Source organism: Dermacentor albipictus, chromosome 1 (assembly GCF_038994185.2).
Source record: "Dermacentor albipictus isolate Rhodes 1998 colony chromosome 1, USDA_Dalb.pri_finalv2, whole genome shotgun sequence".
NCBI lineage: Eukaryota > Metazoa > Arthropoda > Arachnida > Ixodida > Ixodidae > Dermacentor > Dermacentor albipictus.
The window spans coordinates 148,027,558-148,055,255 of record NC_091821.1 but is presented as its reverse complement, the minus strand read 5'-3'; the positions used below and the strand labels follow the sequence as shown (position 1 = coordinate 148,055,255).

The 27,698-nt window shown below is 48.9% G+C and overlaps 2 protein-coding genes across 3 annotated transcripts in view; one reads left to right on the top strand and one right to left on the bottom strand.

Moving 5' to 3' along the window:
* The window catches only part of LOC135903013 (Na(+)/H(+) exchanger protein 2-like), a 216,485-nt gene extending 200,564 nt beyond the window's left edge, over positions 1 to 15,921 (bottom strand). The window contains exon 1 of the mRNA XM_065433384.2: positions 14,597 to 15,921. Coding sequence (XP_065289456.1) covers positions 14,597 to 14,954 — 358 coding nt within the window. The 5' untranslated portion in view covers positions 14,955 to 15,921. The remainder of the gene's footprint in view (positions 1 to 14,596) is intronic.
* Positions 15,922 to 19,250: 3,329 nt separating this feature from the next.
* On the top strand, positions 19,251 to 22,994 carry LOC139055954 (uncharacterized). 2 transcript variants are annotated; one of them, XM_070533657.1, is made up of 3 exons: positions 19,251 to 20,414; positions 21,514 to 21,632; positions 22,244 to 22,353. In XM_070533657.1, the coding sequence occupies exons 1-3, from the start codon at positions 19,490 to 19,492 to the stop codon at positions 22,268 to 22,270; spliced, it is 1,071 nt and encodes a 356-aa protein (XP_070389758.1). In that variant the 5' UTR covers positions 19,251 to 19,489; the 3' UTR covers positions 22,271 to 22,353. The 2 variants fall into 2 exon arrangements, with proteins under 2 accessions (XP_070389758.1, XP_070389757.1); XM_070533656.1 differs by having other exon boundaries at positions 21,514 to 22,994.
* Positions 22,995 to 27,698: the final 4,704 nt, after the last annotated feature.

The window sequence follows — 27,698 nt, the reverse complement described above, 5'->3', positions numbered from 1 at the left end:
GGGCGGTCACCCCATAGGGTTGTCTGAACAGACCAATCAAACGCTCTCCTCGTTCATAGGAGGTCCCTTTTGTTTGCTTGAAAAACGAATAACATTGCCTACACTGAGCGGCTTGTTGTATCTAATTGGCTGACAAGAGGCGAGGAGGACGCTCAAGTGGAGAGGGATTCACTAGGGCAGAGCCAGTGCACTGAAAACCGATAACCGGATGAAGAGGGTTGTGCCGGCGTCTGCGATTGGTCGGCTTTCCCTTACTTGGCTTGTGGTGGCTGGTCGAAAATCGCGGCGGCATGCAACGGAAGTTTAAGAAAGACGCTAAAATTGACCCTCAGCAAGCAAGAGTTGGCAGAATGAGGTACTAAACGTGTCGAAAGTGCTTAAAAACGTTACACGGTCACGCAAGAAGTTTTATTATACGCAAATACACCCATGCTCTCCGGCAGGTGCGAGTAGCCAGCGTCTCAGCTATCGGCGGCAGCTATCTTTGATTCCTTTCGGAACGGGGCAGCCTGCGGCTATTCCGAAAAAAATTCAGTTTTGTTCGGCATATTAATGCATCTTTATCGCGTACACGTCACTTTGACGCGGTGAGTTCGTGCGGTGTTGTGACGTCGCGTGACAGGCAGGTGAAGTGGGTGCAGCCCGAAAACTTGTTACCAATAGCCGAGGGCTAATGGCGAAAAGGGGTCGAATCAGAAATAACTGTTTTTCTTTTTTCTGTAAAATCATGCATAATCAGTGTGCACATATCATATCAGATGGGGAGGTATTGCGGTTTTTGTAACGTCGCGTGACAGAAAGGTGAAATGGAGGGTGGTCGAAAAAAGTTTTTGACCAATCGCGGAGGGCTGATAGCAGAATTGGAATAGAAAAGTTTGGAATAGTTTTACGTTATAGCGCCCCAGAATATAAAAACGTCCAAAAGAAAAAAAAGGCAGAAATAAAAGTTCACCACAGCTCGCTCTAAATCAATGTTTCGAGACCGCTCCATGAGTTAGGAACGCCGATATAAAGCTTAAAGGCAGTTCTTAAGGGCATTGTGTTGATATGTTATGGCACGGAATTAAAGTTTATTCTCCCAAGTCTTCCAGGCAGACGATTCTTCAAAGCGTCTTCGTCGCCATTCGGTGACACTTCGCACTCAGGGAGGCTAACTTATAGGAATACATAGCTCTACTGGAACAAAGCAGGGGCCCTATAACTGTCTTTATTCCAATCTCCTGACGTCGAACTTACGTAATCATCGATGCAAGAATTGGGTAGTGACCCGCAGTGTTGTTTAAAAAGCCCAATCAAACGCGCTCCTCATTTATACAAGGGCACTCTATATATATATATATATATATATATATATATATATATATATATATATATATATATATATATATATATATATATATATATATATTTTGCTTTCAAAGGGAATAGCATTGGCTACATTGAGCAGATATTCTTATCTAATTGGCTGACAAGAAGGGAGGAGCACCCTCAAGGGGAGAAAGATAAAAAGAAAGAAAGAAAGAAAGTAGATAACCGGCTGAAGAGGGTGATGCCGGTACCTGCGATTGATCCGCTCTTCCTAACTTAGCTTGCGGTGGCTGGTCGAAAATTGAAGGGGCGTGCAACGGAACGTTAAAAATGCCGCCAGAACGTATCCTCAGCGAGGACGAGTTGCCAGGGTGATGTCGTATACGTGTCGGAAGGGCTCTATAACGTTATACTGCGACGGAAAACTTTTTATTATACGCAAATAAATCCATGCGCCACGGCAGCTACGAGTAGCCGGTGCTATAGAGCGGTCGGCGGTCAGCCATCTTTTATTCCTTTCGGAACGGGTCACTATATATCCGGCTACTCAGAAAAAGGAATTCTGTTTTGTTCGGCATATTAATGCTTGTTTAGCGCGTACACGTCACTCTGAGGCAGCGAGTTTTCGCGGTTTCGTGACGTCGCGCGACAGACAGGACCCGGGCCGCCCTGGTTGCTTAGTGGCTATGGTGTTGGGCTGCTAAGGACGGAGGTCGCAGGCTCGTATCCCGGCCACGGCGGCGCCATATCGATAGGCGCGAAATGCGAAAACACCCGTGTACTAAGATTAGGTGCACACTAAAGAACCCCAAGTGATCAAAATTTCCACAGGCCCCCACTACGGCGTGCCTCATAACCAGAAAGTTGTTTTGCCAAGTAAAACCCCACAATGAAATATATATATATATATATATATATATATATATATATATATATATATATATATATATATATATATATATATATATATATATATATATATATATATATATATATATATATATATATATATATATATTAATGACAGAATGGGGAAGTGGGCGCAGCCCGAAAACGTTTGATCAGTGGCACAGGGCTAAGCGCGAAAAAGACGTCGAATCAGAAATCATTATTTTTCTTTCGTTTGGCCTAATCATGCATAATCAGTGCGCACACATCATATCAGACGGGGTGTTTTCGCGGTTGTCGTCGCGTACGTGACAGACAGGCAAAGTGTGGGTGGCCCGAACATTTTTTTCACCAATCGTGGAGGGCTGATTGCAGAATTGGAATAGAAAAGTTTGGAATAGGATTACGTTATAGCACCCTAGGAAACATTGACTAGCGGCGGCCGATTATCCGCTCGCTTGCTTCCCCCTTTCTCATGTATATACACCTTCATTTAAGCAGCCTCGTAAATTGGTGCGGTACCCTTGTTTTAAGACTCCTCACTCACATTCTACCAACTAGTTTTTTTCAATGTAGACGGGACCATCGACAATGCACACTTTTAGTCCGGTTTTTGGAGCAGACAGACCGACATCATTAAAACGAACGCCATATGGCCCCCTTGCTCGAAGATCACGCACCTCGGTGTAGCTGCCCGGTGCAGTAGTACGGCCCGCGAACACATATAATCGCCCAGCGAGCCAGTAACCTCGGACATGCGGCAGAATCCTACTCGCGCGCGACCTTGCCTCCAGGTCTCCCGTTACATACGTATGCTCGAGGGCGTAAAACTGTGTATCTACCGTAACGCAACGGGAAGGCCACCAACCCCGGCAGTGCCTGCGTCTGTGTTAACCCACAAGAACGCGCCTATATGCCGCTGAGCGACATGCGAGCGGTGAGGCGGCTGCCAAACGCTTGAGTGGAGTGGGGTCGTGCGAGAGCCCGGGAGCCTGCGTGCTCCAAACTCCTCCGTACAATAAGGTTTTTATGATGATGATGGTGCGGCTGCTTGGCCTCTCGTTACATGCGCTTGTACGTAAAGTGTCCATATATTTTGGGCGCCGCAGTGGAAGTGCGCCATTCCCATCGGTCCCCGTCTCGAAGTACAGCGAAGTTCGAAGAACACAAACGGCCGTCGGCTGCGAAAGAATAAACAACCTGCGCGAGTGTCATGCATGTGGCTCCCGGGTTCCAACGTGGTTATCTTCATTGATTATGTCAGCAAACTTGACTCCCGGTCTAAGAAGTTTTGCCATATTAACAGGTCAGCAAGTGGGTTCACTGCTGTGTTTAAAATACTTCTCTGTGACCCGTATCAAGGACAAGCTGATCAAAGGTGTGCTATATTTTCCCATCTGCAGCCAGACTCACAACAAGGAAAAGGCGCACGATGTATACGATAAAGAAAACTGCCTGCGTGCGTCGCTTCAAACATTAAACAATGGATCCGAGTTGATATGCCAGTTATCATCGGTATAGGTACCTCGTAAACGTAGGTGCGAATCCACTCTATACAAGGAACTGTTCACTGAAGTAAACGTTGTCAAAAATGGGAGCTAATGCGTACAAATGTAATACCAATAGACTGGTAGACAACAGATGTTAACGGTTACAACAGCATGGCGTAAATGTTATGACGCGTCAGCTTCACAAGCTAAAAAAGATGTAACAAAAATAATAAACGCTATTGAAATTTTGTAACGGCGTGCAGCGCAATCAATATTTTTTTTCTGAGAAACATACACATTTTGCCACCGTGTTGTCTTAAAACATCTTGACAATTCCGCGTTCAAGGGAAAAGCCCACAGCACGGCACGCGCCGCCAAAAGCTTCAAAGAGCAGCGCTTGTAGCGGGTTAGCGAAGGCGATGTCTGATAGGTAACCGGTTTTTAACCGCGTAAACCCGGCGTCCCAAAACTAGGACGAATACAATGACACGCAGGGAGCTCCAGGATAGATGTGAGCAGACGGCGCTCTCTATCGATTTCCGGAATTTCGGCGTAGGGGTGTCTTTGCACTCCGAGTCCAAAGAAAATGCGGCCACCACGGTTGGAAAACAAAGCCACGGCCTCACACTCAGCAGAAGAACGCAGTAGCTGTTGAGCCACCGCGTCTGAGATATCCTCAATATACGGTGTATACTGTAGCTTCGCTGCTGAATGCCAAAAACAAGAGAAGCGAGGCTTTCGTTAGCCTTTTTGAAAAGAAGAATGATAGTGAGTAGAAAGAGTCGCACAAAGAAAGAAACCGCCGCTGTCTTTCGTCCTGTAAGTGCATATATGTGCCGAGATGCAGGACGGAGGGGAAATGTGCGCAGACTACTAGATATTTCCAAGTATACCTTCTTTTTCACAAGAAAAGCGCGGTGCGACTGGAGGATGTCAGAAGGGTGCGCCTTCCTGTTTAGGCCCTCGTCCTTCTGGTCGCAGTAGATACGGCATTTTTCTTCTCCTCCGTTCTTTTTTATACACATGCCTGCTTTCGTCGGTGTCTAGGGCAATCTGAGACGCGTGCGAGGCACTCGCGAGCGATTGACGAAAGCTGAGCCGCACCGGCGCATCGGATCCCAGCTTCTCAGGTCGCTGCCAGAAAAGCTGCACTGTTTTCGCGCCGGAGATCGCCTCTTTATGATAGTCGGCCGGAGCAAGGAGGAGTATCGAGCAGTGGCCGAAGAGCGCCCGGGCGCGCACAGCGAGAGCACAAACATGGCCCATCTGAGGAACAAGTGAAGCAACACAAATACCAGCAAACAAAGCAACAGAAAACGCACCAGGAGGTATACAGCGCCAGGGCAAGGACGGGACACTGCGATCGCGCGAGAAGATGCAATAGGCACCCTAGCGCCGATGGCGCACGGGTGGATAACGAGAAGACATCCAGTCCAGCCGACCCGCGGTGTCTTCGTACTCGACGAGGCCTGCGTATACATGAGCCGCGTGCCTGGAGGCGAATAGTGCACGCTTCGTTTAATTGATACGGCACGAAGGAAGGACTATAGCGAGACGGTAACAGAGAGGAGGATTCAAGAGCGAACGCGGTAAAAGCAAGATTGCTTTGCGCAACTACGTACGTCGAGCTGATACGCACGTGCGCTGTCGCAAGCTTACGGTCATGTGGCCGTCCAATTGCAGTGCAGTTAACGCGACGGGAGAAAAACATTTGTTGGAAGAAAGGGCACGTACAAGAGCTCAAAGCAGATTGTGTGCAACATCGATACAGGCGCGAGAATATGTTCGGGCAAAGCATAAAACAAAAGACGACACAGAAAAGCCACCTTAAACCACAGACATCAAGCAAGGGAGATTTCTCTGAACATGTCCCTGGTGTAGCAACCACACAGCGACACTCGCGCACATAACACACGAATGCACCGACCGTCCGGGCGACGCAATTTCGCCACGAGTCACAACACACACACTCACTACGTGGTCTTGGGAGGCGAGACTCTCCGAACTGGACCTGGGAAGCCAACTGGCGACCCTCGACCAGGCCCGGCGAGCCGCGATCGCCAGTGGAGCCCTGTCAGAGGGAACCACCCAGGAATAAACCGCGCAACGGTTTCTCCAATAATAAAGTTCCTCCTCCTCCTCCTCCACCTCCTCTAAAGTATGAGTAGTTGTTGCTGAAGCAAAAAAAAAAAAAAGTGCAGATTCCACGCACTGTGGTAATCGATGCTAGGTGAAATATTTTGCACCTAGCTCGCTATCTGGCATTGTTTGGGGTTTTGCAAGGCGTTGCCCCATGGAGCAACGTGTCTGTGTAAGGCGAGCATTTGTGCGCGTGACACGATGTTGTAGGGGTGAAACTGAGGATGAGAAGATGCTCTAGGGGGGGGGGGGGGGTCGTCATGACCGTAACTCAAAAGAGGGACACAGCAAACCCAGCCTCGAGCTTTTCGTCGCCTCCCTGCCTTTTCGCTCTCTCTGAAGCCACACTATAGAATGTCCTCTCGCATTCACCATTAGGCCATTGGAAGTAACATTTTACTCGTTGAGCGGCAAAATGTCTTTGACACGACAAAAATAAAGATCGTCGCCCTGCCCTGAAAGGCGCCGCGAAACCTCGTTTGACTTGCGCGCGGCACGCTGCAAAACGAAGTCCAGTATCCCAGCTTGCCCACCACGATTGCTTAGCGGTGCGGGCGCTATGCGACGAAGGAGGAGCTCGGCGATTCAACTTCGAACAGCTGTGGTCACATTTTGACGGTGGCAGAAAACAGCTGCTTACGCCGATTTCGGCGATTCGTAAGAATCATAACGTGGGAGAGGGGAAATTTCTCACGTAAGGAAGGAAGGAAAAAGTGGAGAAGGAAAGGTAGGGAGGTTAACCAGTTTGGCTTAACCGGTTTGCTACCCTACACATGGGAGAGGGATGGGGAGATTAAAGATGGGGAAGGGGGAGAGGGAGAGAGAGCACATATCACAGCACACACACATGGTCCGTTGCAGTCCATCAAAATTTCTCACGGTTCCCATCACTCCTATAGCGTCTAAATAGCCCGGAAGTTTCCTTAATCCTTCTTCACCGACCAAAACCATCCTCTGCCCAGGCCAACCTAACAGGTTAACGAAAAACAGAAGGGAAGTATATAGGGGAACAGACGGGGAAAGAGAGAAATTGAATAAATAAAAGAAACTATGATATGCGCTTCGTTGGCGACGGATCTTTCCACGCGGCGTGCGCCGCACCTTTTAGTATTTTACTGTAAACTTTCGCGTTTCCTCAACGGGCTCAAGAGAGAAATGCAGTCGCCAAGGACAGGTGGGTTCTTTCAATTTCTTTTTTTTTCTTTTCTTCGCTGTCGCACTCGGAGCTCCGAGATAAGACGCGCCATCTTTAGCAGCGGTGCCACGCTCGTACCAGACAGAAAATATTCGCAGCGTTGAATACGAGGCCTGAAAAACTGGCGGCGCCGCTGCGCCGACGGGGGCATTGCGCTGTAATGCAGCGGGTTCGATCACCCGGGCTAAATTTAAATAGGCGAAGACAACAGCGGCGTTCATGCGCTAATGCTTTACAGCGGCCTTTGAAAAGCGCCCCGCAGGGGCGTGTGAATTAAACTTTAGCCAGGCCGTAACGCAAGACTGGTATACAAAACCAGCGCATTTGTAGTAACAGTTTTTTTTTTTTATCCGCATTCACGACTTTACTGTCCGACGTCTGCGAGACCCCGTACTCGGCACAGTGCGCGATTGACACACGACAAGGCCATGAAAGCACAGTAACTGCTCGTAAACTCACGAGCTGAATGACTTTCGCGGGAAGCGACAGTGACAACGTCAATGACCGCGCTAATAATGGAGAAAACGTCCAGTGTACAGCGTGTTTTTCGATAGCTCGAAGTTTCAGGCGACGTCTCTCCGGAGCTCTATACGCGACACAAGTGTTGATTGATGTAACCGTGCGTTATGTGTCGCGTTTCACCCTGCCGACGTTGCTGGATGGCGGTCAAGCCTGCCACAGTATACACACAAGGGTTTTGTTTTGCCAGTTCGGCTCCTTTGGCAATAGTGAGGTGCAACACCCTCACGGTTGTTGGAAATCGTTTACGACTGCATTCACAGAGGGTCGGCGGCTCATGCCAGAATAACTAAAGTGGAGGTCAAATTAAGCCCTGTGAAATTGGCGCCTCACTATTGTACACGCAGCCAGCGCCTACCGGATGCCTTTATTTCCTGGTCATTCCGCGAAGTGAGGCCCTTGTCTTTCTAGCGGTGTATTGAAAAAAAAAAGATTATGTGCATAAATCATGCTGAAATGCCAACCTGCTTACTGTGCTTGGAAAACGCACAAAGAGTTAGCGACATTGCGTGCTGTTATTTATTCCATTGCCCTTGCAAAAGCGCTTGATTTTTCCTTATACCTCTCATCTTTCCATTGTCTCGTTCCCGTTCCCCGCTTTAGGGAACTTGCCCGGACGTTCTAAACACCCACGTCTTCCCTAATTTATTTGGTGTTTTCGTAAAAAAAAAAAAACTGGCATAATTGAACAATATCGCCACAGCCACTTCATGAACATGAAAGTACGATGAATTCAACGGACGAAGTCAATGTCTCATAATGGTTCTATTGCTACGTGAATAACGAAGGCGCATATATGTGCTCATAATTCAGCTCTAGTTTCATCATGTAACACACGTATATAATATGCAACAAATGTCTTTGTCACTGCAATATGCAGACCTCTGCTTTTTCTTTTTTTTTTCGCCGCGCTTATAAAATCGCGGCAGCAGAAGGAAAAGAGCTTCTGACGTCCTCGCGCACTACTGAATCAGAGGGACGGAGCGAGCGCAGGGGCTGCCAATTTTGCCAAAATAACTGTCATTGGAGCTACATAAGAGGCAACTTTCGTCGGTACATGCGGCTCTCCGGGTCAATAATTGGCTAGGACAACTGGAGGAAGCAGGGGAAAGTCCTGACTGATCGAACGGCATCTCCGTCTCCCAAGAAAACGTCGCCTCACCTAACTGCCTATCAGCGCTCACCGCGAGCGAAAACAACATTTTGGATAAAAATTATTCCTCAACCACCGGGCGCCGTAAAGCCGCGCGAGTGACACTAACCAATGGCAGCCCCCGTCGACAGGTTGTGCCGAAAGATGCCACCGAGGGGAGGCGGCGAGCACGTGTCCCGTCACGTGGGGTTGCCGCGGTTTTTTTCCCAAGCTGCGCACCGAGTTACGCCGAGGCAGCAGCAGTAGCCGGCGGGAAGACGTATATAGGAAAACTACACGCGCCTCTCTCCCGTGCGTCGCGGCTTGGACGAGGAAGCGGTAGCGAGCCGCCGTGCTTCTTTCAAGGTAAAAAAGCACTGCAAGAAGCTTTTCTCCATTCAGGGAGGAGAGGGTCCGCGTGCACGTCTTAATCACGCCTTATCGCGCGACCGCAATTGTCGCCAGAGCAATGTGCCCGCGCCGGCACCGCAGCGAGGCCCCGATGGAGCCTGCCCGGCATCCTCGCTCCCGTTATCTGCGCAGAAAATAAAAGCCGCCCGCCCCCTCCATCCAGCACGCGAAAGAGAAAACGGCGAGAGAGAGAGCGCATTCCCTTTGGCAGAACCAAATGGTCTGTTGCGTAAGGCTGGGCCAAATATGCCCTAAACCCATAAAAAGTTGTGACCACAGTGGCGCCAGTCAGGTGGGCCCCAGGTCTGCCGACCGCGGCCAAGGGATGGAGGAGATGCCACCTGCTCAGTCAGCGCGTGTTATCGCCCGAGGTGACCCTCGCGAGCTATACGGCACACCTCACTTTATCAGGACAGTTCCGGGGTGACAGGTGTCAGGGCAGTGCAATGACAGCTGGACAGGTTAGCCTAGACAGCTACACGCCCGGCATACTGCTGTCTCAGAGTGAGAGAGATGAAGAAAATGTGCACGCTGACGAGATGCGCGAACACGCAAAGCCGTTTCCCGACTAGCGCAGCAGAGTCGAAAGCAGGGCTTCGATCGTAGCGCGCGACGCGCAGTCTGCGCTTCTTCAAAGTGCCAACAACGACCGGCCGATCGAGGCATGCATGCATCAAGAGCCTGGTTCAACGCAAGCGCCAGGTGCAATCGTTCCTGTAGACCTCAGCCCCGCATGGGGAGCGCGTTGTCATACAGTGCCAAGTGTCATGGCTGCTTCTCCCGTACTGATTCTGTCCCGTGTGCTGTCGGCACGAGTGCTGTTGCATTTCTGTTCAGTTCAGTTACAAATGGGTTGCCGTAGGTTGAAGTGGAAAATATACCGCGGCTACTACGTTTCTGCCGGCTTTACAGCGAAAGCAAAAACAGTAGAGAGAGAGAGAGAGAATGAAGAGGAAAGGCAGGGAGGTTAACCAGATATGAGTCTCCGGTTTGCTACCCTACACTGGGGATGGGGGATAGGGGTTAGAAAGATGACAGAGAGGGAAACGCAAAAAAAAAACGAACGCGCACACATGGAGACACAAAAACAGTAAATAAACATTGTTCCTATCGGCAAAAGGGGATGAGCAAGTTGGTACGTTACGGTCGCACTGTCGCATCTTCTAAACATGCCGCTTTCTCGAGCGCCTGACTGCGGCAAAAGTACCGCATACGAATAACTTGAGGAGCTAGGCCAAATGCTGCAAGCTTAGAGCTCACATGGTCCCAACCACATTGATAAATTTATGGCACTCTCTAATTCCAGTTTACTGGAGGTGGTCCTCTTCTAGGTATTAGTTACCAAGCCCGGTATAGAAGATAAAGAGAAAAACCAGGAAAAACTTGAGCCCCCGACCTCGTAGCAACAAAACCCAAAATCTAGCGATACAGATTTCGATGCCGTGGTACCCGGAGAGCTTCTCATTCTGTAGCATCGGAGCATTTTCAAGGGCAAGCAGGCGTTTCCGGTTCCCGTGGAACCTTTTCGCCAGCCCTCTTGCCACCCACCGCGGTGGCTCAGCGACTATGACGTTCTGCTGACGATCACGAGGTCGCTGGTTCGATTCCTGGCAGCGGTGGCCGCATTGCTAGGTCTGTGGTGAAATGCGAATGCATTCGTGTGCTTAGATTTGGGTGCACGGCAAGAACGGCTAGTTGGTCTAAATCAATCCGGAGCTATGGTGTCACTCGTAGTCCACCGTGCAGTTCATGAAAGTGAAATCCCAGAATTTATTTATTTAGCCCTCACGCCAGCTCTCGAGCTCAGAAAACATGGGGCCGAATTCGCAAAGCTTTTAGTTCTCAAGTGATTTATGCCATCAGCTGGCCACCTTCAATAATAACATATCCAGAGGATTGCCTGGGATTTCCTCTTATGAATAATTCTAGCATAACAGGCTTCTGTGAATACGAGTCCTGTGGGGCACATGAAATGATATTTTTCACTTCAGCGAGGACTCCGCTTGAAGACTGGGACGGTGTATTCCTTTTAGAGCCGGAAGAACGTTGGAACCGAGTAAGATTACGAGCATGACTGCTATTAACGCAGTTTCTGTTTTCGTCTGAGCCAGTAAGGAATGCACTTGAATGATATCCGCACTCTTCACGATCTACCTATAGTCCATCACCGGAGTAGGAAACATTCCCACAGATTACCTCATTAAGCGAACGACGCCAGGTCAGAGTACATCGCAACCAAGTGCTATGCCTGCCAGGTTCGTTCTCGAAGCAAAACAGTTTAAATTATGATCTGGAAGGGTGTTGTGAAAGTACTGGCCTTTCACGGTCACCATTTTCCCTGTGAGCCAACGCATCACGGACTTAAAAGCATCCATGACGCCTACTTAATTGTCATATATGCGTATATAATAATAGAAAAAGAAAGCGTCCATGTGCAGATTTTATGTTTTGAGAAGTTAGGCCCTCGTCCAAATGCCAGGCCGTCTCGGTAACGACAGGGAAAGCCGAGATGAGGCCAGAAGTCCTTCTTCCCCTGTCATTTCCGAATACCCTCCTCTTACGTAACATATAGGCAAATTAGGCGCTCGATGTCACTCCACAGTCCAACGGCAAGCAAAGAGCCGCATGCGATCACATCGGCATTAAACATGACTTAAAGAGCAAGAATGGAACCAAAAATTAAAAGCAAAAAGACATTGCAAGCAGTGGTGCCGACAATACCACGGTGGCAGTTTTCAGAATGTTTTTTTTTTCCCCTCGTTTCCTTCTTTGTCATAGCGTGTCGGGCTCGCAAACCAAAGGGCAGTAATTGTAAACGCACAGTAAAGTTAGAAATTATTCCCCGTGGTTGCATTCGTACGCTCCATTAGCGGCAGTGGCTAGATCGCCCCTTGGCTGTCGCACGCTTGTTGTTCCTTCCTTGGAAGGGGAAATCATTTAGAGGAGCTCCTCCGCGCGCCCCACCGTTATCTGCGCGGTCTGAGAGCAGTGATTCTTGCGCAGAGACGACCCCCCCCCCCCCCCCCCCACCATCTCGGTTATTCTCAGGTTTGTTTCGCGCCCGGTGGGAGAGTGATATGCGGCGCGGCTTTCCTTTCGTCGCCCACACCGCGGCGAGCGGCCAGCGCCCCCCCCCCCCCAACCCCTATTTCGTGCCGCCCACGCCGGCCCACTGTCATCGCCACAGCGCCTTAGAATAGCAACCTCCGCGCAGGCAGACAAAGCGACTTCACCGTTTCGCACGAGGTGCACCTTATTTGCTTGCTCGCTTCGTGCTCGGCATAACATAAGCGCGTGCGAAAGACAGGCAATCAAATGGAGATGATGTAAATGAGCCGAAAAGACGAGGACGACAGCTAAAGACGAGACACACATCTGCGTCTCGTCTTTACCTATCCGCCGCGTCTTTTAAGCGCTTATAAAAACGACGTACAGCGCGAAGGACAAGGACTGCGAGAGACGACAAACACTGCGCTGTTTGTCGCGGCGTTTGTCGTCTCTCGCAGTTTTCGTCCTTCGCGTTGTACGTCGTTTTTATCATGAATTACCGACTAGCCCAAGCAACCACCCTAGTTCACTTTTAGGCTCATTTATATCATCGTCACGTCAGATCAACTCGCCCGACTAGCTGTACTAATCAGATGGAGACGACCTCAAATTGACAAGTAGTACCCCATCACACTCGCGCAACCAATCTGTGCACGTGCGTGCGTGCGTTCATGTGGGTGGGTGTGCTTTGCGCCGTTCAGTAAAAAGATATATCGTCATCCGGGATCGACAAAATGAGAGCCGCAGATGAGAAATAACGCCACATTCAATAACGAAGACAGCTTAGCTAAACGAAATACTCCGGACTACAAGATCGACCGCTTCGCAAACCAAAGATCAATTTAATTGACATTTCTCCGTTTACGCACTAATTTAGCAGAGGCGCTCGAAACACAAGATGGAAGTCTAGCATCAACCAGTCTTGACCCAGATCGAGATTAACAACATATGACCTCCAAATGTCGCTTTGGTATGCGATGTTCGTCACGGGAAAAAACTAAAATAAAAATGAAATAAAGGTGAGAAGCCCGATCCAAATATACTGGCTCCGCCTTTCCTTTATATGTCCCAGCTAGATAATGAACAGCTCGCTCACGGCTTTCTCAGCACTCAGCCATTCTTCTAGGTCTGCGTTCACTGCTTCCGCGCAGAGTGCGCTCGCGTTAATTTAAATGTCACTTGTGTCAGAGCCATAAAAAAAAAATTGAAGGAGAAACGAAACTACTTTCCGTGAGTAGGCTGGCGTATAGCAGCCGCTCACATGGGGCAGCCTTACGTCAGCCACAGCATAATTAATTAGCCGCAGTTTCGAACTTAAATGAGGTCTGGTGTGAGGCTTTGTGAAGGACCCTTGCATGAGCAAGTGCCTATGCTACCAATCACCGCAAAGGCCGCACGCTAATGACATAAAGAGAATAAAAAGCAAAAAAAGAGAAGATAAAACGATTGGACTAAGCCCACGCAAAGCTTCACAGTAGAACCTTTACGTGCGCAAGTCGCAGTCACTCTCAGGACCGACGCAGTCACAGAGCACAAAGCCTTGCAAAGGCGACGTGATTTTGCATAGTGAACTCTGTGAAATATGTACTGTGTCCTGGTTATTCGTATATGCTCACCTTCATTCTTCAAGTGTTTCAAAGACAGCGCAGTAACTGACTTATTCTCTAATCGCAGCCTTAAGAAAAAAAATAAACATAAATATTAAGGAAACAAAAATCAAATTATCGTTGTAAAATAGGTCAGGAGGGCATTTTTTTGTTTATTATTCTTATCATCTTAGAATCATCAAGCAGCATATCTTAAAAAACATTGCGACTCTCTTTCAAGGTGCATCAATTTTACGCAGGAAATACTTGACTGTCAGCAAAAAATTGAGAACAGAGTGTACTGAAGAAAAAAAAAGTTGTAAATAATGGGAGACGTTTTTGAAGATTCCGCTTTTAATTTTCTGCGAACAATGACACTAGGGATGATAGATTAGCAGTCGCTTGCTGGTTAGTCACAGGCTACCTTTGTAGTTACCTACATTAAATCTTGTACTTTTCGCTTTAATGAGTTTCGAATAAGCATCTTCTTTTTTGCTATAGTCAAAGTGCGCAGCATGCACCAGACGGAGCAAAAGATTTCATCTGAAAATGCTGTCAACGCCTCCATTCATGAGGTAGATAATGTCAACCAGCCTTATTAACTGGAACACGAAGCAACCTGCGCGCTCGGTACATTGATTGTCGAAAGTGTCACGAGGGTAAAAACACACGCACAGACAGAAATCGAGAACTATAGGGAGAAGTGCCAGAACTGCGTTTTCCTTTGTATGCTATATGCACCGTAGCCGCAAACGACCGCTTAGTCCTCGTGTGACCGCATGTCCCATTTCTCAGCGGAGTGTAGGACACGCACTGTCGCATTACCGTCATAGTGGCACCACAGCCTGTATACCAGTGGATATATAGGAGACACACTCACCTATTTTGGCGAATCCAGCGATGATTATCCACACCGATATAATGAACGGTGTGGCGACGTGGTGAAAGTCCACCTTGGCAACCTGGAAGCGCTTGGGCGGCCCGTCACGCTCACCGTTGCCGCGGTGTCCGGCGGAGATCGCGTGTCCGCCGCCGAGTCCGTGGTGGTGGATGGGCGACACGATCACGTCGTCCGTGCTCGCCGTGTGGTCGTCGGGGTCCGGCGGCACGGCCTCGTGGTGTCCACGCGACGCACTGTCCACCACGGGCGCGCGCGCCTCGTCGGCGCCGCATGTCCACGAAAGCGCGGCAAGCACCGCGATCCACGTCCACAGGGCGCGTTGTCGCCACAGCAGCATCGCGACACTGTCTCGCTTATTTCCTCCTTTTCAGCACGCGCCTGTAAATTACGAGATCGCGGCGGGAGCTATCATCGTCCAGGAAAGCGCCGCGGCGGTATTATAGGTGCAGCAGGCCGCGCCAGCGGCGGAAAGCAGCCACCATCGTCGAGAGCGGACACAGCGGCGATGCCGCGTCAAGCGCAAAACAACGGCTTGTCGTCTGCTTGACGCGGAGACGACACCTCTAAGAGTCCGGCAGCTTCCAGCTGGGAAAGCGGAAGCGGAACGACGACGACTTCTGCTTTGTGCTGGGCTTTCCTACGCTCTTGGCGGCAAGCCCCTAGAAGATCACTTTACTCACTTGGCGGTACTAAAAAAAAATGCAGAGCGCGTGAAGTGAAAAAAAAAAGAATAAAAAAGAACAGGTGTGTGTCTCTTCCTGCTACTGCCACGAATCGGAAAGTGGAGCGGCACAAGCGAAATATATTGCCCACAACTCTGCAGCCAGGCAAGCTCTTCAGAAAAGTCGAAACTAAAAGCAATATCGTCTGCTAGGCTCCCCTCGTTTTCTTTTCTTGCTCCCGCAACTCCGAGGCCGCCTATCGCGCTTGCTCCAGAAAAGCAGACGCCGCCGAACACTGATGCAGATGGGCGAGAGAAGCGCGTATGTCGCCGGCACGTCAGTTTCGTCCCTGCATCACGGGCAAGAGCATCGCTCTGGCGGCTCACTTAACCCTTTAGCTCACCGCTACTAAAACCAGTGGATCGAGGGAGGCTGGAGTGATAGGTGACAGCGCCTCGTCACTCACGCAGAGTCACCACGGGTGCGCGCCGCTGTTCGCACTGTCACACACAGCTGAGTAGCCAAGCCGACGACGGGAGCAGCCGGCCACGCCGGCGCAAACAAAACACGCAAGTCCGCTTCCCCGCAGCAGAATGCGGTGGTCCCACACCGACCGACTTCGCGTAGTCTACTGGAGAACTGCAGCCGACCGCGCCGGACGACGACCGCTTTACGCGGTCGAATTCTCTCCACGCCGGCCATTGGTGCGGGAAAAGACCTGACGAAACGGTGACGCCCGCCGACGTCACGCGTCGTAAGCGTGCCGGCGTTCTCTCCATTGGCTGGCAACCCCGCCGCGGCACGGGACTGACGCGGAAGCGAGCGGCCAAGAGAAAGGATTCGCGCGGCGCGCGCGCTTCGGTTTTGCCGAAAGTAAAACGGGCGCGTAGTTGGGCCTGCAGTTAAAACTACGGCTTGACAACCGCTTTTGTATGCCGCTGCGATGCGCGGCTGAAATGATCACTCCTTGCGTTTCGCTGTGGTTCTAGTATTACCTCACGTCGCTCACATTTGATGTAAACCCCGTTTATTGAGTGTACGTCATCAGAGAAACCCAAGCCCGCTTTCACCCTTATTTATATAGCTAACAGGGGATGTAACCTAATATAACAGAGTAATATCCTGTTTTCAGCGTGAAAGTCCAAAGTGCAAATTTAAAATGTCGGAGAGCTAGTAGACTCTAATGCAAGGATATATGAGTGCGTATTGCTGCCTGTTCTACATTGCTACACACGCGCAAAACAATCAGGATAAATAAAAGCATTGTTAAATTCATTTTTCCAGTTTAATTTTCCAGCTCTACATCAGAGAAAGAAGTAGATATTACCGTTGTTCGTAATAATGGTAGTACTAGTCATATTAGTATCAAAGGCCTCAGGCACGTACCCAGGATTTTTTTTTCGGAGGTGGCCCAACCCAAGGTAACTTTTCCGTACAAATGAGTACTTTTACTAGTACAAATGTTCACCATAAAGACGAATAAACCCAAAAAAGAGAAATGAAATAAGGTGTATCTCGCAGGTATACGCTTGTGCGATACACCTCTCCTTTGCTTGGCAAACAAGCAACCACATCAAATGGACTCGTGCAGGAAAGAAGCGCAGGAAGAACGCTGCCAAGAACAAGTGAACAAGCGAAAGTGTACAATGAAGATTTCTGGTAGCGTCTTTTTTTTTTTAATTAGCCCTGGAAGAAGTGTAGAGAAATATACATTTGATGAAAATTCACAGTTCTATTGAATCCCTCGTTTGCTGCTCAACCAAGTTAAGTGCCAAAATCGACTCGTATTGTTATGTATGAAGTTGCGTAACGATGCGTGGCTGCCAGTCCCGTACAACTACGTAAAACGCAGGACGCTGCGGTTCTAGACGTACTGGGCCAACCTCGAAAGATTAGAAAAACACCCACATAAGTATAGCCGACAAGTGGCTACGTCAGGCGGTCAGACTGATAATGGTAGAAGTGTCATTCGAAACACACGAAATCCTTCTCCCCTTGGCGGCGTTTTCTCTACTTTCTTTTTAAATAAAAAGATGTTGATCGATAAATATTCTCATCAACAACGGTTAAATTTGTTATTTTCGCTTTTCTTTCCTGTTTGGCTCTTTACTCGGCTCTCTTCCTTATTAGATCGCTTAATTTCTGAACTCCTTGCGACTCTTCTTTCCAGTTGCCAATTTTGCATGAGAAGTGCTGTACAATTAGGGAAAAACCAGACCAGGTAACGGGTGACATTCATATTGCTTATTGGCTCAACAGTTTTTGCAGGGTTTGATGATGGAGGCTGTTTTGCATGGTGTTATTTTCCACCTCATCTAACCCATATCACGGGTATATGGTTCCGAGGATCTGCCCGCGTCGCGGCCAGCCGTTACTCGAGAAAATAATAAAGCAAAAGAAAAAGTTAAACGCAACTGGCGTTGTCTCCGGCCACAACTCGTTCCACGAACATACAGACCGTCTGACTACGAACCGAATCTCTTTGCTGGTCCCTGGAACAGTCTGAACAAAGAAGGTTGAACTAACGAATCAACAGCGATCCGCGTGACCGTTCCAATAGATGAAGACAACTGAATGCTTCTCAAGTTAAACGCGCGGGCACCGAATCGATCAGAAAACTGGCCTTCACAGCCCAGGAGATGCTGATAACTATACCGCCATCTAAAAGGAGAGGATAGGGCAGCAAAATGTTGACCGCTGAATAGCTGTCCAGTCTCAAGATTGATCTAGCGGCGCATCAGGAATGTGTGTGAGAAGTGGTGGCCCGGGTGAGGGGAGGTATGCCGCTTAACTTCTAATTTCGGGGGGGGGGGGGGAGTGCTCCCCCTCCCCTTGGTACCTGCCTGAAAGGCCTAATGATTCCTCCTTGGATTATGCAGCAGTCAAACAAACGGAAGATAGCACAGCAAGCAGAGTAAAAAATTGCAAAAGAAAGTAAAAAATATCACTTGACGCCCAGGTTTTAGCTTGCTCAACGATGCATGGTTAACTGGTTGGCTGTTTAGATGCTCAAATCCGAAAAGGGAAACCCCGTTGGCTCAAGAATTAGTCATCTTCGGCGCCATATTTTCGGCAACATAGTATCACTGCCTGCATGCCTGGCTATGTTTCTATGGTTTTTCCGACCGTCGGTTGTTCGCACCCATTTTTTTTTTGTAACTTGCCTTTGTATTTACAAACCATAGTTTTGCACTGTATTTTGGGGTATGCTCGTGCCCTTACTGTATTATCTTCGTTATCTGTTTACTCTTTTTTGGGTTACATGCAAAATTTTGCAAAATTTACATGCACGCCTCTGTTCCGACGTGCATTAAGAAAATGAAAACTCTCGGAATAACAAAGCTGTATCGTGCAGACTACGCATGCGTCGCACGTATCGGCCTGAACTGACTGACAGCACGAAGATTACGGCAACATGTGCCTGTGAATGCCGACGACTATATATACCCTGTGTGTTCCCGGAATAAACGTTCTTTTCATTCTTGGATCCCGTCCATACGATACATGGTGTCAGAAGTGGTGCCGCTGGATGAACGTAACCATTCAGAGCAATGGAGCTAGTCAAGCCACCGGAGCATGTGCAACTTTCCGGCTCATCCGACAACATCGCGAGGCATTGGAACCTGTTCATCCAGAAGTTCGAACTGTTCCTACAAGCGACAGCATCTACGAAAGAACCAAGGTCAGAAGCTGTCAAGGCTGCGCTGCTGCTGAGTGTTGCTGGCGACGATGCACTTGAGGTGTTTAACAACTTCACCTTTCTTGAGGCGACCCGCCGTGGTTGCTCAGTGGCTATGGTGTTGGGCTGCTGAGCACGAGGTCGCGGGATCGAATCCCGGCCACGGCGGCCGCATTTCGATGGGGGCGAAATGCGAAAACACCCGTGTGCTTAGATTTAGGTGCACGTTAAAGAACCCCAGGTGGTCAAAATTTCCGGAGTCCTCCACTACGGCGTGCCTCATAATCAGAGAGTGGTTTTGGCACGTAAAACCCCAAATATTATATTATTATTATTATATTTCTTGAGGCGGAACGCAAGGATGATTACACGACGGTCGTGCGGAAGTTTAAGGAGTACTGTGAAGAACAGCAAAACGAAGTCTATGAGAGGTACATTTTCCGGTCAAGAACCCAGGACGAAGCGGAGCCCTTTGAGCATTTCCTGCGCGACTTGCGAAAGCTGTCCCGAAGCTGCAACTTCGCTGAATTAATGGAGTCAATGATCCGCGACCAGGTTGTATTCGGTGTACATAACCCCAAGTTGCGGGAGACGCTCCTCAAAGTAAAAGACCTGACGCTAGCCAAGACGGAACAAATCTGCAAGGCTGCTGAACTGTCTAGCCAGCAGAACGAGGCATGGGCTCAGGCGGAAAAACAGGTCGCGTCAGTAAAGAAGCGTCCGTTTAAATGCACGAAATGCAACCGCTCGCACGAACGTAGTAGGTGTCCCGCGTTCGGCAAGGCGTGTTTTGTTTGTGGTGGCACCAATCATTTTGCAGCGTGTTGCAAGAAAGGGTCTACAGTAAGCGAAGTGGTCAACGTGCAGAACACTTTCGACATCCTTGATGTAAAAACTTGCAAGGTGAGAAGCTCGACGGACTGGATCGTAAACGCTAAAGTGGCCGGCCAGGATGCCTTCTTGAAAGTAGACACAGGCTCCCAAGCTAACTTGCTGCCTTACTCGGTCTATCGGAAGTGCAAAGGGATGCAAAGTTTGAAGCCGAGCAGTTCCATTCTGCGGTCTTATAGCGGTAACGCTATCAGTCACTTCGGTGTTGCGTCGTTACCAGTCACCATAAAAAATCAGGCTGGGAGTTTCGACTTCTTCATAGTAAAAAAAGGCCACCAGGCAATACTCGGACTATCTGCAAGTGAGGCGCTCGGACTGGTCGCGAGGTCGGTGGATGCAGTCAACGCTAGCGCTGCCGACGAAATACTGCAGGAATTTCCTCAACTCTTCCAAGGAACAGGCTGTGTAGCCCGCCAGTATCGGATGGTACTACGCACTGGTTCGATACCTGTAGTCCAGCCAGCGCGGCGCGTACCCCTGACACTAACAAGAACCACTGCGGGAGGAGCTGGACCGCATGGAACGAGCCGCCATCATCACGAAAGTGACAGAACCAACGGACTGGGTGAGCCCGCTTGTTATTGTACGGAAAAAGGACGGCACACTACGTGTATGCATTGATCCTAGGCATATCAATGAATGCCTGAAACGTGAGCACTATCAGATGCCTAAGCGTGAAGACATTGAGGCTGAGCTCGCCGGCGCTCAATATTTTTCCCGCCTCGATGCGAATTCAGGTTTCCACCAAATTCCTTTGGATGACGCCACATCAAAAATCTGCACATTCGGCACGCCCTTTGGTCGCTACCGTTTTCTGAGGCTGCCTTTCGGTATCGCCTCGCCTCCTGAAGTCTTTCAAATAACCTTGAGCGCAATTTTTGACAGGGCTCCGGGGGTGCGTGTATATGTAGATGACGTTCTTGTCTGGGGCATCACTAAAGAAGAACATGACACACGCCTTCGAAATGTATTGCAGCTGGCAAAAAACGCTGGCTTAACTTTTAACGCAAGCAAGTGCGAATTCGGGCTTACTGAAGTTGAATTTTTGGGTGATGTCATCAGCCGAGACGGAATAAGGCCAAATGCCACACTGAGCATGTCCCTTAAAGAAATGTCGCAACCAACGGACAAAGCTGCAGTGCACAGGATGTTAGGTGTTGCCAACTACTTTGGGAAATACATTCCGAATCTGGCAGAAAAGACACAGCTTTTGCGCAGTCTCATCAAAAAGGACACCAAGTTTGAATGGTCGGCCAACCACGCAAATGAATGGACAGCCATCTGTACATGGCTCAGCAGCGCACCTGTGTTGGCTGTTTTCGATGCTGCCAGGGAAACTAAAATTTCTTCTGATGCTTCTAAAAGTGGACTAGGCGCTGCACTTCTACAGCTTCACGGTGACAGCTGGCGGCCGGTCGCGTATGCATCACGCGTGATGAATGAGACTGAGCAACGATATTCACAAATCGAAAAAGAGGCAATGGGCATAACGTTTGGGTGTGAAAAATTTCACCACTTCGCATACGGGCGTAAGATAATCATAGAGACCGACCACCGACCACTGCTAGCCATTTCATCCAAAGGAATCGGTGACATGCCACCGCGTCTTCAGCGTTTCTTCATGCGCTTACTGAACTACGACTATGTGCTTGAATTTGTACCAGGGAAGCAACTGCTGCTGGCCGACATGCTCTCAAGGTCGACGCCCATCAACCACCCAGCGGACACGAGCGACTCGACAGAAGAAATAGAGGTTCACGCAGTTGGTGCAGTCTCGGACCTGGTAAGCAGAAAAACCCTTGACCGCTTAGTTGCCGCAACTGCAAGTGACCCGGAGTTACAAAAAGTGATGCGCTATATCAGCGGCAGCGATAATCTTGATGGCTGCATGAAACCTTATGCTACTGAGCTATCACTAATAGAGGGAGTGGTGCTAAAAGGAACCAAAGTACTGGTTCCAAAGTCGATGAGGAACGAAATACTTCAACGTATACACGAAGGGCACTTGGGCATAAACAAATGCAAAGCACGAGCCCGACGATTGGTGTTTTGGCCCGGAATTAATGCAGATATCGAAACGATGTTGAAAAGTTGCGCCGTCTGCCGAAAGTATGCATACAGGCAACCAAGCGAGCCTTTTATGCTCAGACCAACGCCGGGCCACGCTTGGTACAGAGTCGGCGTTGATATCTTTCAGCATGGGGGAAGCTCGTACTTGTGCGTGTTCGATGCGCAGTCAAACTTCCCGGAAGTGGAAAAACTGGGCGACACCACGTCGAGCACGATCATTGCGAAATTGAGCTGCATTTTTGCGCGATATGGAATCCCAGTCGAAGTATGCAGTGACAACGGCCCCCAGTTCGCGTCTCACGAGTTTGCCACCTTTGCGTCCAGGTACGATTTCAAGCACGTGACATCTAGTCCTGGATTTCCACAGTCCAATGGACTAGCGGAGAAAGGCGTCCAGATAGTAAAACGGATCATGAAAAAAACACAAGAAAATCACGACGACTTCTGGCTGGGCCTGCTCAGCTACCGATCTACACCACTGGAGCACGGTCGTTCCCCGGGTGAGCTGTTGCAAGGCAGGAGACTACGAACCAGGCTTCCAGACTTCAGCTCGCAACCTGAAAATTTTGTGTCTAAGCATAGACAACTTGGCACACAGAGGAAGGACCTACCACTACTCCAAAAAGGGGATGTGGTGAGGATCCGAGATAACGCATGGACCCGCAAAGCGCAGGTCATGGGACCGGCTGCGCCTAGGTCCTATCGTATTGTTACTGAAGGTGACCAAGTACTTCGTCGGAATCGGAGACACCTCATTACAACGCGTGAGCCATTCCGACACGATGACCTCGACAGCGATGAGCCGGAAAGCGAGGACGACCAGCCGGTAACATCCCCAACTGGAGTGCCCGCAAACCCGACTCAACTTACAACACCGATCCCAAGATGGTCTAGGCGGATAACTCGTCAGCCAAGACGGCTGCAGTACGACCACAATTTCAATCAAGTGCATTGTGTATCTCGGCTCTATCCAACTATTAAACAGAGAAAGATGTATCGTGCAGACTACGCATGCGTCGCACGTATCGGCCTGAACTGACTGACAGCACGAAGATTACGGCAACATGTGCCTGTGAATGCCGATGACTATATATACCCTGTGTGTTCCCGGAATAAACGTTCTTTTCATTCTTGGATCCCGTCCATACGATACACGGCAACGCAAAAGCACTCAAAAACGAGTTCCCACGAGTAGTTCACAAATCGTGACACTGAAACACTAGTTCACAATCCAAGTTCATAAGCTAAAACACAAGTGCAATGCTATCTGCGATAGAAAAACATGGATATTTTGGGAGAATATGTCATAAACCACAAAATAAGAACGCACAATCAACAATACACGTACAAGCTTGGTCACATATCTGAGATCTATGTTGCCACAAGTCTCGCAAACGTCGATGCATATGTCTGAATTAATGTTCGTATATAAGTCTCCTAAGAAGACCTAGATCTGCCAAACTGTTTTAAATATCCAATCATTTTCCGCAATTCTTGGTTCATGAAGAAACTCTAGAAATGCACGTACTGGCCGTACTATGATCGGGATGTTTCTGTTGGCCACGCACCCAAGAGGTTCTCCAATTACAGCGGCCTTCTATCAAGTATATGTAATTTTGTTGACAACTTTTGGCAGCAGGTTGAGTATTTGTTCAAGAGTAAGAGAAGGTGCTCTATATCGTCACCGGATTCTTCACAGGAACAAATTTATAGTTTTTTGATCCCGTGTACTGAGAAGCACTTCGTGCATGCTATGCCGAGTCGTGATCTACGTATTATTTTTTCTATAGCGACGTTGACATTGGTCGGTATGGTGAACTCCATGGGTGGATCTATCCTAAGTAGTCTTGAACATTGTGCCCTATTATTAAACCAAGCCTCTCTTGTGATTCAGGCGCAAGTTTTGTTAACAGCGCAACGCTGTTAACGCTGTTACCTTTCTGGCAAAGGAAGAAGTGAAATTTCATGCTTTTGTTAGCCTTGCGTACTAAGCCTTTATGTACAGCACAATTCCCTGCAATTCCACAATCACTTGGTAGCCACTTGAGTGCTATGCTGTTGCTCTTTGGCAATGGCGTAAGCCTTTTGCATCTTGTATAATAAAGCATCATTCGCTGAGCAAAAGCTGATATTTTTATGGGTAGTAGTGATGCTTGAGAATAGTTTAAAACTACCCATTGTCGCAGTTGTCTTTGTGAACATATAAATTTCATTGCAGAGAGAATTGCGTACAGTTCGGCAATGGTTGATGTAGTACTGTGAGAAAATTTATAAGCTACTTGGTCATCGTAAACTGGAATCAATAACGCTGCAGTAGGACTTGGATCAATGCATATTCCGTCTGTATATACTTGAATGCGACCTGGTGCTCATTGTAAATATGTGACAATGTTAGATATTCCGTTTCTATTACCGTAAACTTAAGTTTACAAGAAATTACTGGTAATGAAAGGTAAATATTTGGAACGTGGAGAAGCCAAAGAAGACGCGAGACGTCTTCTTGCCAATATACTGCATGCTTTGTCAGTAGGAGGTTTCTGCGTTGTTCTATCATTTCGTGCACTTTCGTCCCATCTCGGCGGTTGAGCGCTTGGTAAAGGGCGTGGTTATACTAAGAAATGGTGACGGCACGTCTTCGCATGCCTCAGTGCTTGGATAGAGGGTTGGCGAAAGTCGGCAATAACGAAGAAACTGGCGGATGACTGCGGAGCGCCTAAACATATTCTGGCTAAGAGGTGCTGAAGGATTTCTTCTGAGCTGCGTGATGGGCCGAGGGTAGGGCTGGAGTGTAGTGTGCTATCTTTTACCTGATGAGTGCGCACTGTACACGTGTTAATGACAATGTCGTGCCTGTTCATTGATTACTCGTTTTAGCTCGCATGCAAGTATGCAATTATAGTTGTGCCTATTTTGTATATCCGATATAGTTCTTTCCAGATTATTAATTAACAAGTATCCCCATTGCAGCTTAACACACTTTGGCTGCTATAGCGACAATCTAAACCGAATCAATCGCCAAGCCACATCTGTGTCGCTCGAGGCACTTGTTCCGGGTCAGATCAAAGATGTAAGGATCAACGCCCGAAAGAACATCCTTGCTATAGATGTCACAAATCGCAGCGCCCTAGACATTCTCAGCAATGTTAAGGTGCTGGATAGCATCAACGTACGCTGCTATAAACAAGATGATCACGACTCTACGGCCGGCATTGTGTATGACGTAGATAATTCGATAAGCGATGCTGACCTGCACATACTCATCAAGCCGGCGACAGAGGGAATTGCCATATTGCAAGCCCGTCGCCTGGGGAACTCGCACTGTGTGAAGTTAACTTTTAAAGGAGACAGCCTACCGTCACACGTCAAGGTCGGTCATTTCCGACACATAGTACGACCTTTTGTGCCAAAGCCGCTTCAGTGCAGGAAGTGTCAAAGGAGAGGGCACGTTAGTGCGGTTTGCACAAATGCTGCCGTGTGCTCACGTTGCTCTGGATCGCACAGCTCCGACTCCTGTCATGCAGAAAACCAAAAGTGCGCCAATTGTCAGGGCTCTCATGATGCAACTTCGAAGAATTGCCCACACGTGAAAAATGAGGCGAAAGTCTTGAGGCAAATGGTCAGGGATGGTTCCTCGCTCAGGGAGGCTGCCGCTAAGGTGCGTCGTCGACGTTCACGTCGCCGGAGATCTAGGAAACCCACTGCTATTGCTAAGGATGCACCGCGTCCATTGACAGTCCACAAACTTCCACATACCACTAGCAATAGTAGCAATGAGGATCCCAAGCAGAAAGTCGGTAACGTCATTGCCTCATGCGAGGAGTGGCCGCCGTTGCCACGGCTAGATCCACCACTGGAGCGACAAGATGTAGCACGCTCGCCGAATCATGCTTCACCTTTTGGCAGCAACCTAGACGACGACAAACAAGTTGTCACCATGATAAGGGCCCTTATGAACACACTACGAGTACTACTGACCGCCATACACACTCCGGCGGTTCGAGGCGCACTTCAAATACTGGACGCCCTGAATCCAGTACTGTCCGGTCTTGAGAAGCACCATGGCTGCTCCTCCACACTCGTTCCTTAAAGAGGTCAAGGAAGCGTCTCTCTTCGAATGGAATGTCAGAGGCATTAAATCCCGCATTTCGGACTTTCGTCCGTTTGTTTTTAAAAACAAATTTACAATAATAGTCATTTGTGCACCAAACATTGACAACGCCATCCGCCTATCAGGATATGAAGCGTTCATGTCTGCTACCTGTAGCGAACGCAGCAAAGTCATCGTTTATATCAGATGCGATTTCACGTATGTTTCACACCCAGTGGCACCTGATGACGACAATCAGTACGTATGTTTGACGATAAAATGCAAGAACGTCACATTCACGCTCGTAGGTGCTTGCATTTCACCTTCGAGTCGATTTGACAACGCGAGACTAAGTGCAATTTTAACAGCGACACCTGGACCATGGATTATTACCGGCGACTTCAATGCGCATCATCCGCTATGGAGAAGTTTAAGGATGGATTGCCGAGGAAGACGTCTACTATCCTTCGCGTCGGACCATGAGCTCTGCTGCCTAAATGATGGCAGTCCTACTTTTCTGCGGGGATTGACATACAGCAGCTGCTTGGACTTGACTTTTGTTTCAAGATGCCTCAGTGCCTGTGTGAAATGGTTTACGGACAACGAAACGCATGGTAGTGACCACGTCCCAACATATGTTAAAATCGACGGCATACGCAAGACACAATCTACCACAGTTCTTCGTCACATTGACTGGCCTCAATATACGTTGCTCATGGAGAAGAATTGCCAAGAGATCCAGGACTGTCTACCTGGCAACATCGAAAAGCTAATTAACGCCGCTGCTCAAGAAGCCACAAGAGCTTTTAGGCCTATTCCTAAGTTTTCTGAATTCGAAGCAGAATTGGAGCGGCTTCGAGCAATCCGCCATCGCGCGGAACGAAGGTACAGGCGCACCAAGTCCATCTATGATCTAAGGGAGGCGACACGAATACAGAAGAAGATTCAGCGTCGGATCAACTCCCTGCTGTCTCTAAGGTGAAAAACCTTCTGCGATTCCCTTGAGCGGCATAAACCCCTGTCACATATATGGAGAACGGTGCGTGGTCTTCGAACATCACCGCAACAACGCCACCCCTTCAAATGCCTGGCTCTCTACCAAGCTCGCAGAGAGATCGACGTAGCGGAGGACTTCTGTGTCAAGGTTGCTGGTCTACTGCCATCGTTCGTTACACGTGATCCCTGTGATGTTCCAATCTCGCGGGATTCTCGTATGGACAATCCGTTTTCCATCGAGGAATTGCAGGCAGCGTTGGCAGCGTGCAAACGTTCCTCATCGCCTGGGCGTGACGTGGTGACATACGCAGCTCTCGGACTCCTCGGTCAAACAGCCCGGCATGCTCTTGTAGGCGTGTAAAATAATTCATGGCGTGAAGGAGTGGTTCCTACTGCATGGAAGTCCAGCCGCCTTGTGCCTCTGCTCAAACCAGGTAAATCACCCCTAGACGTGGCGTCTCATCGTCCCATTGCTCTGGCCAGTTGTCTATGAAAGGTGATGGAGAAGATGGTGCTGACGCGTCTAGAGTGGTATCTAGAACACTACAGGTTATACCCTGACGCTATGGCAGGCTTTCGACGCGGACGCTCTTCTGTAGACAACGTCATCGACCTTGTCTCGTCTTTTCAGCACGAAAAAAGCCTAAGGAGGCTGTCAGCGGCAATGTTCCTGGATGTTAAAGGCGCTTATGATAA

What these genes read in the sequence shown, in the direction of transcription:
- LOC139055954 (XM_070533656.1), top strand. Translation starts at nt 19,490, where the DNA reads ATGGAGTCAATGATCCGCGACCAGGTTGTATTCGGTGTACATAACCCC. An exon ending in TGACAGAACCAACGGACTGG is followed by an intron (nt 20,415 to 21,513) that starts GTGAGCCCGCTT and finishes AATTTGTACCAG; the next exon opens with GGAAGCAACTGCTGCTGGCC.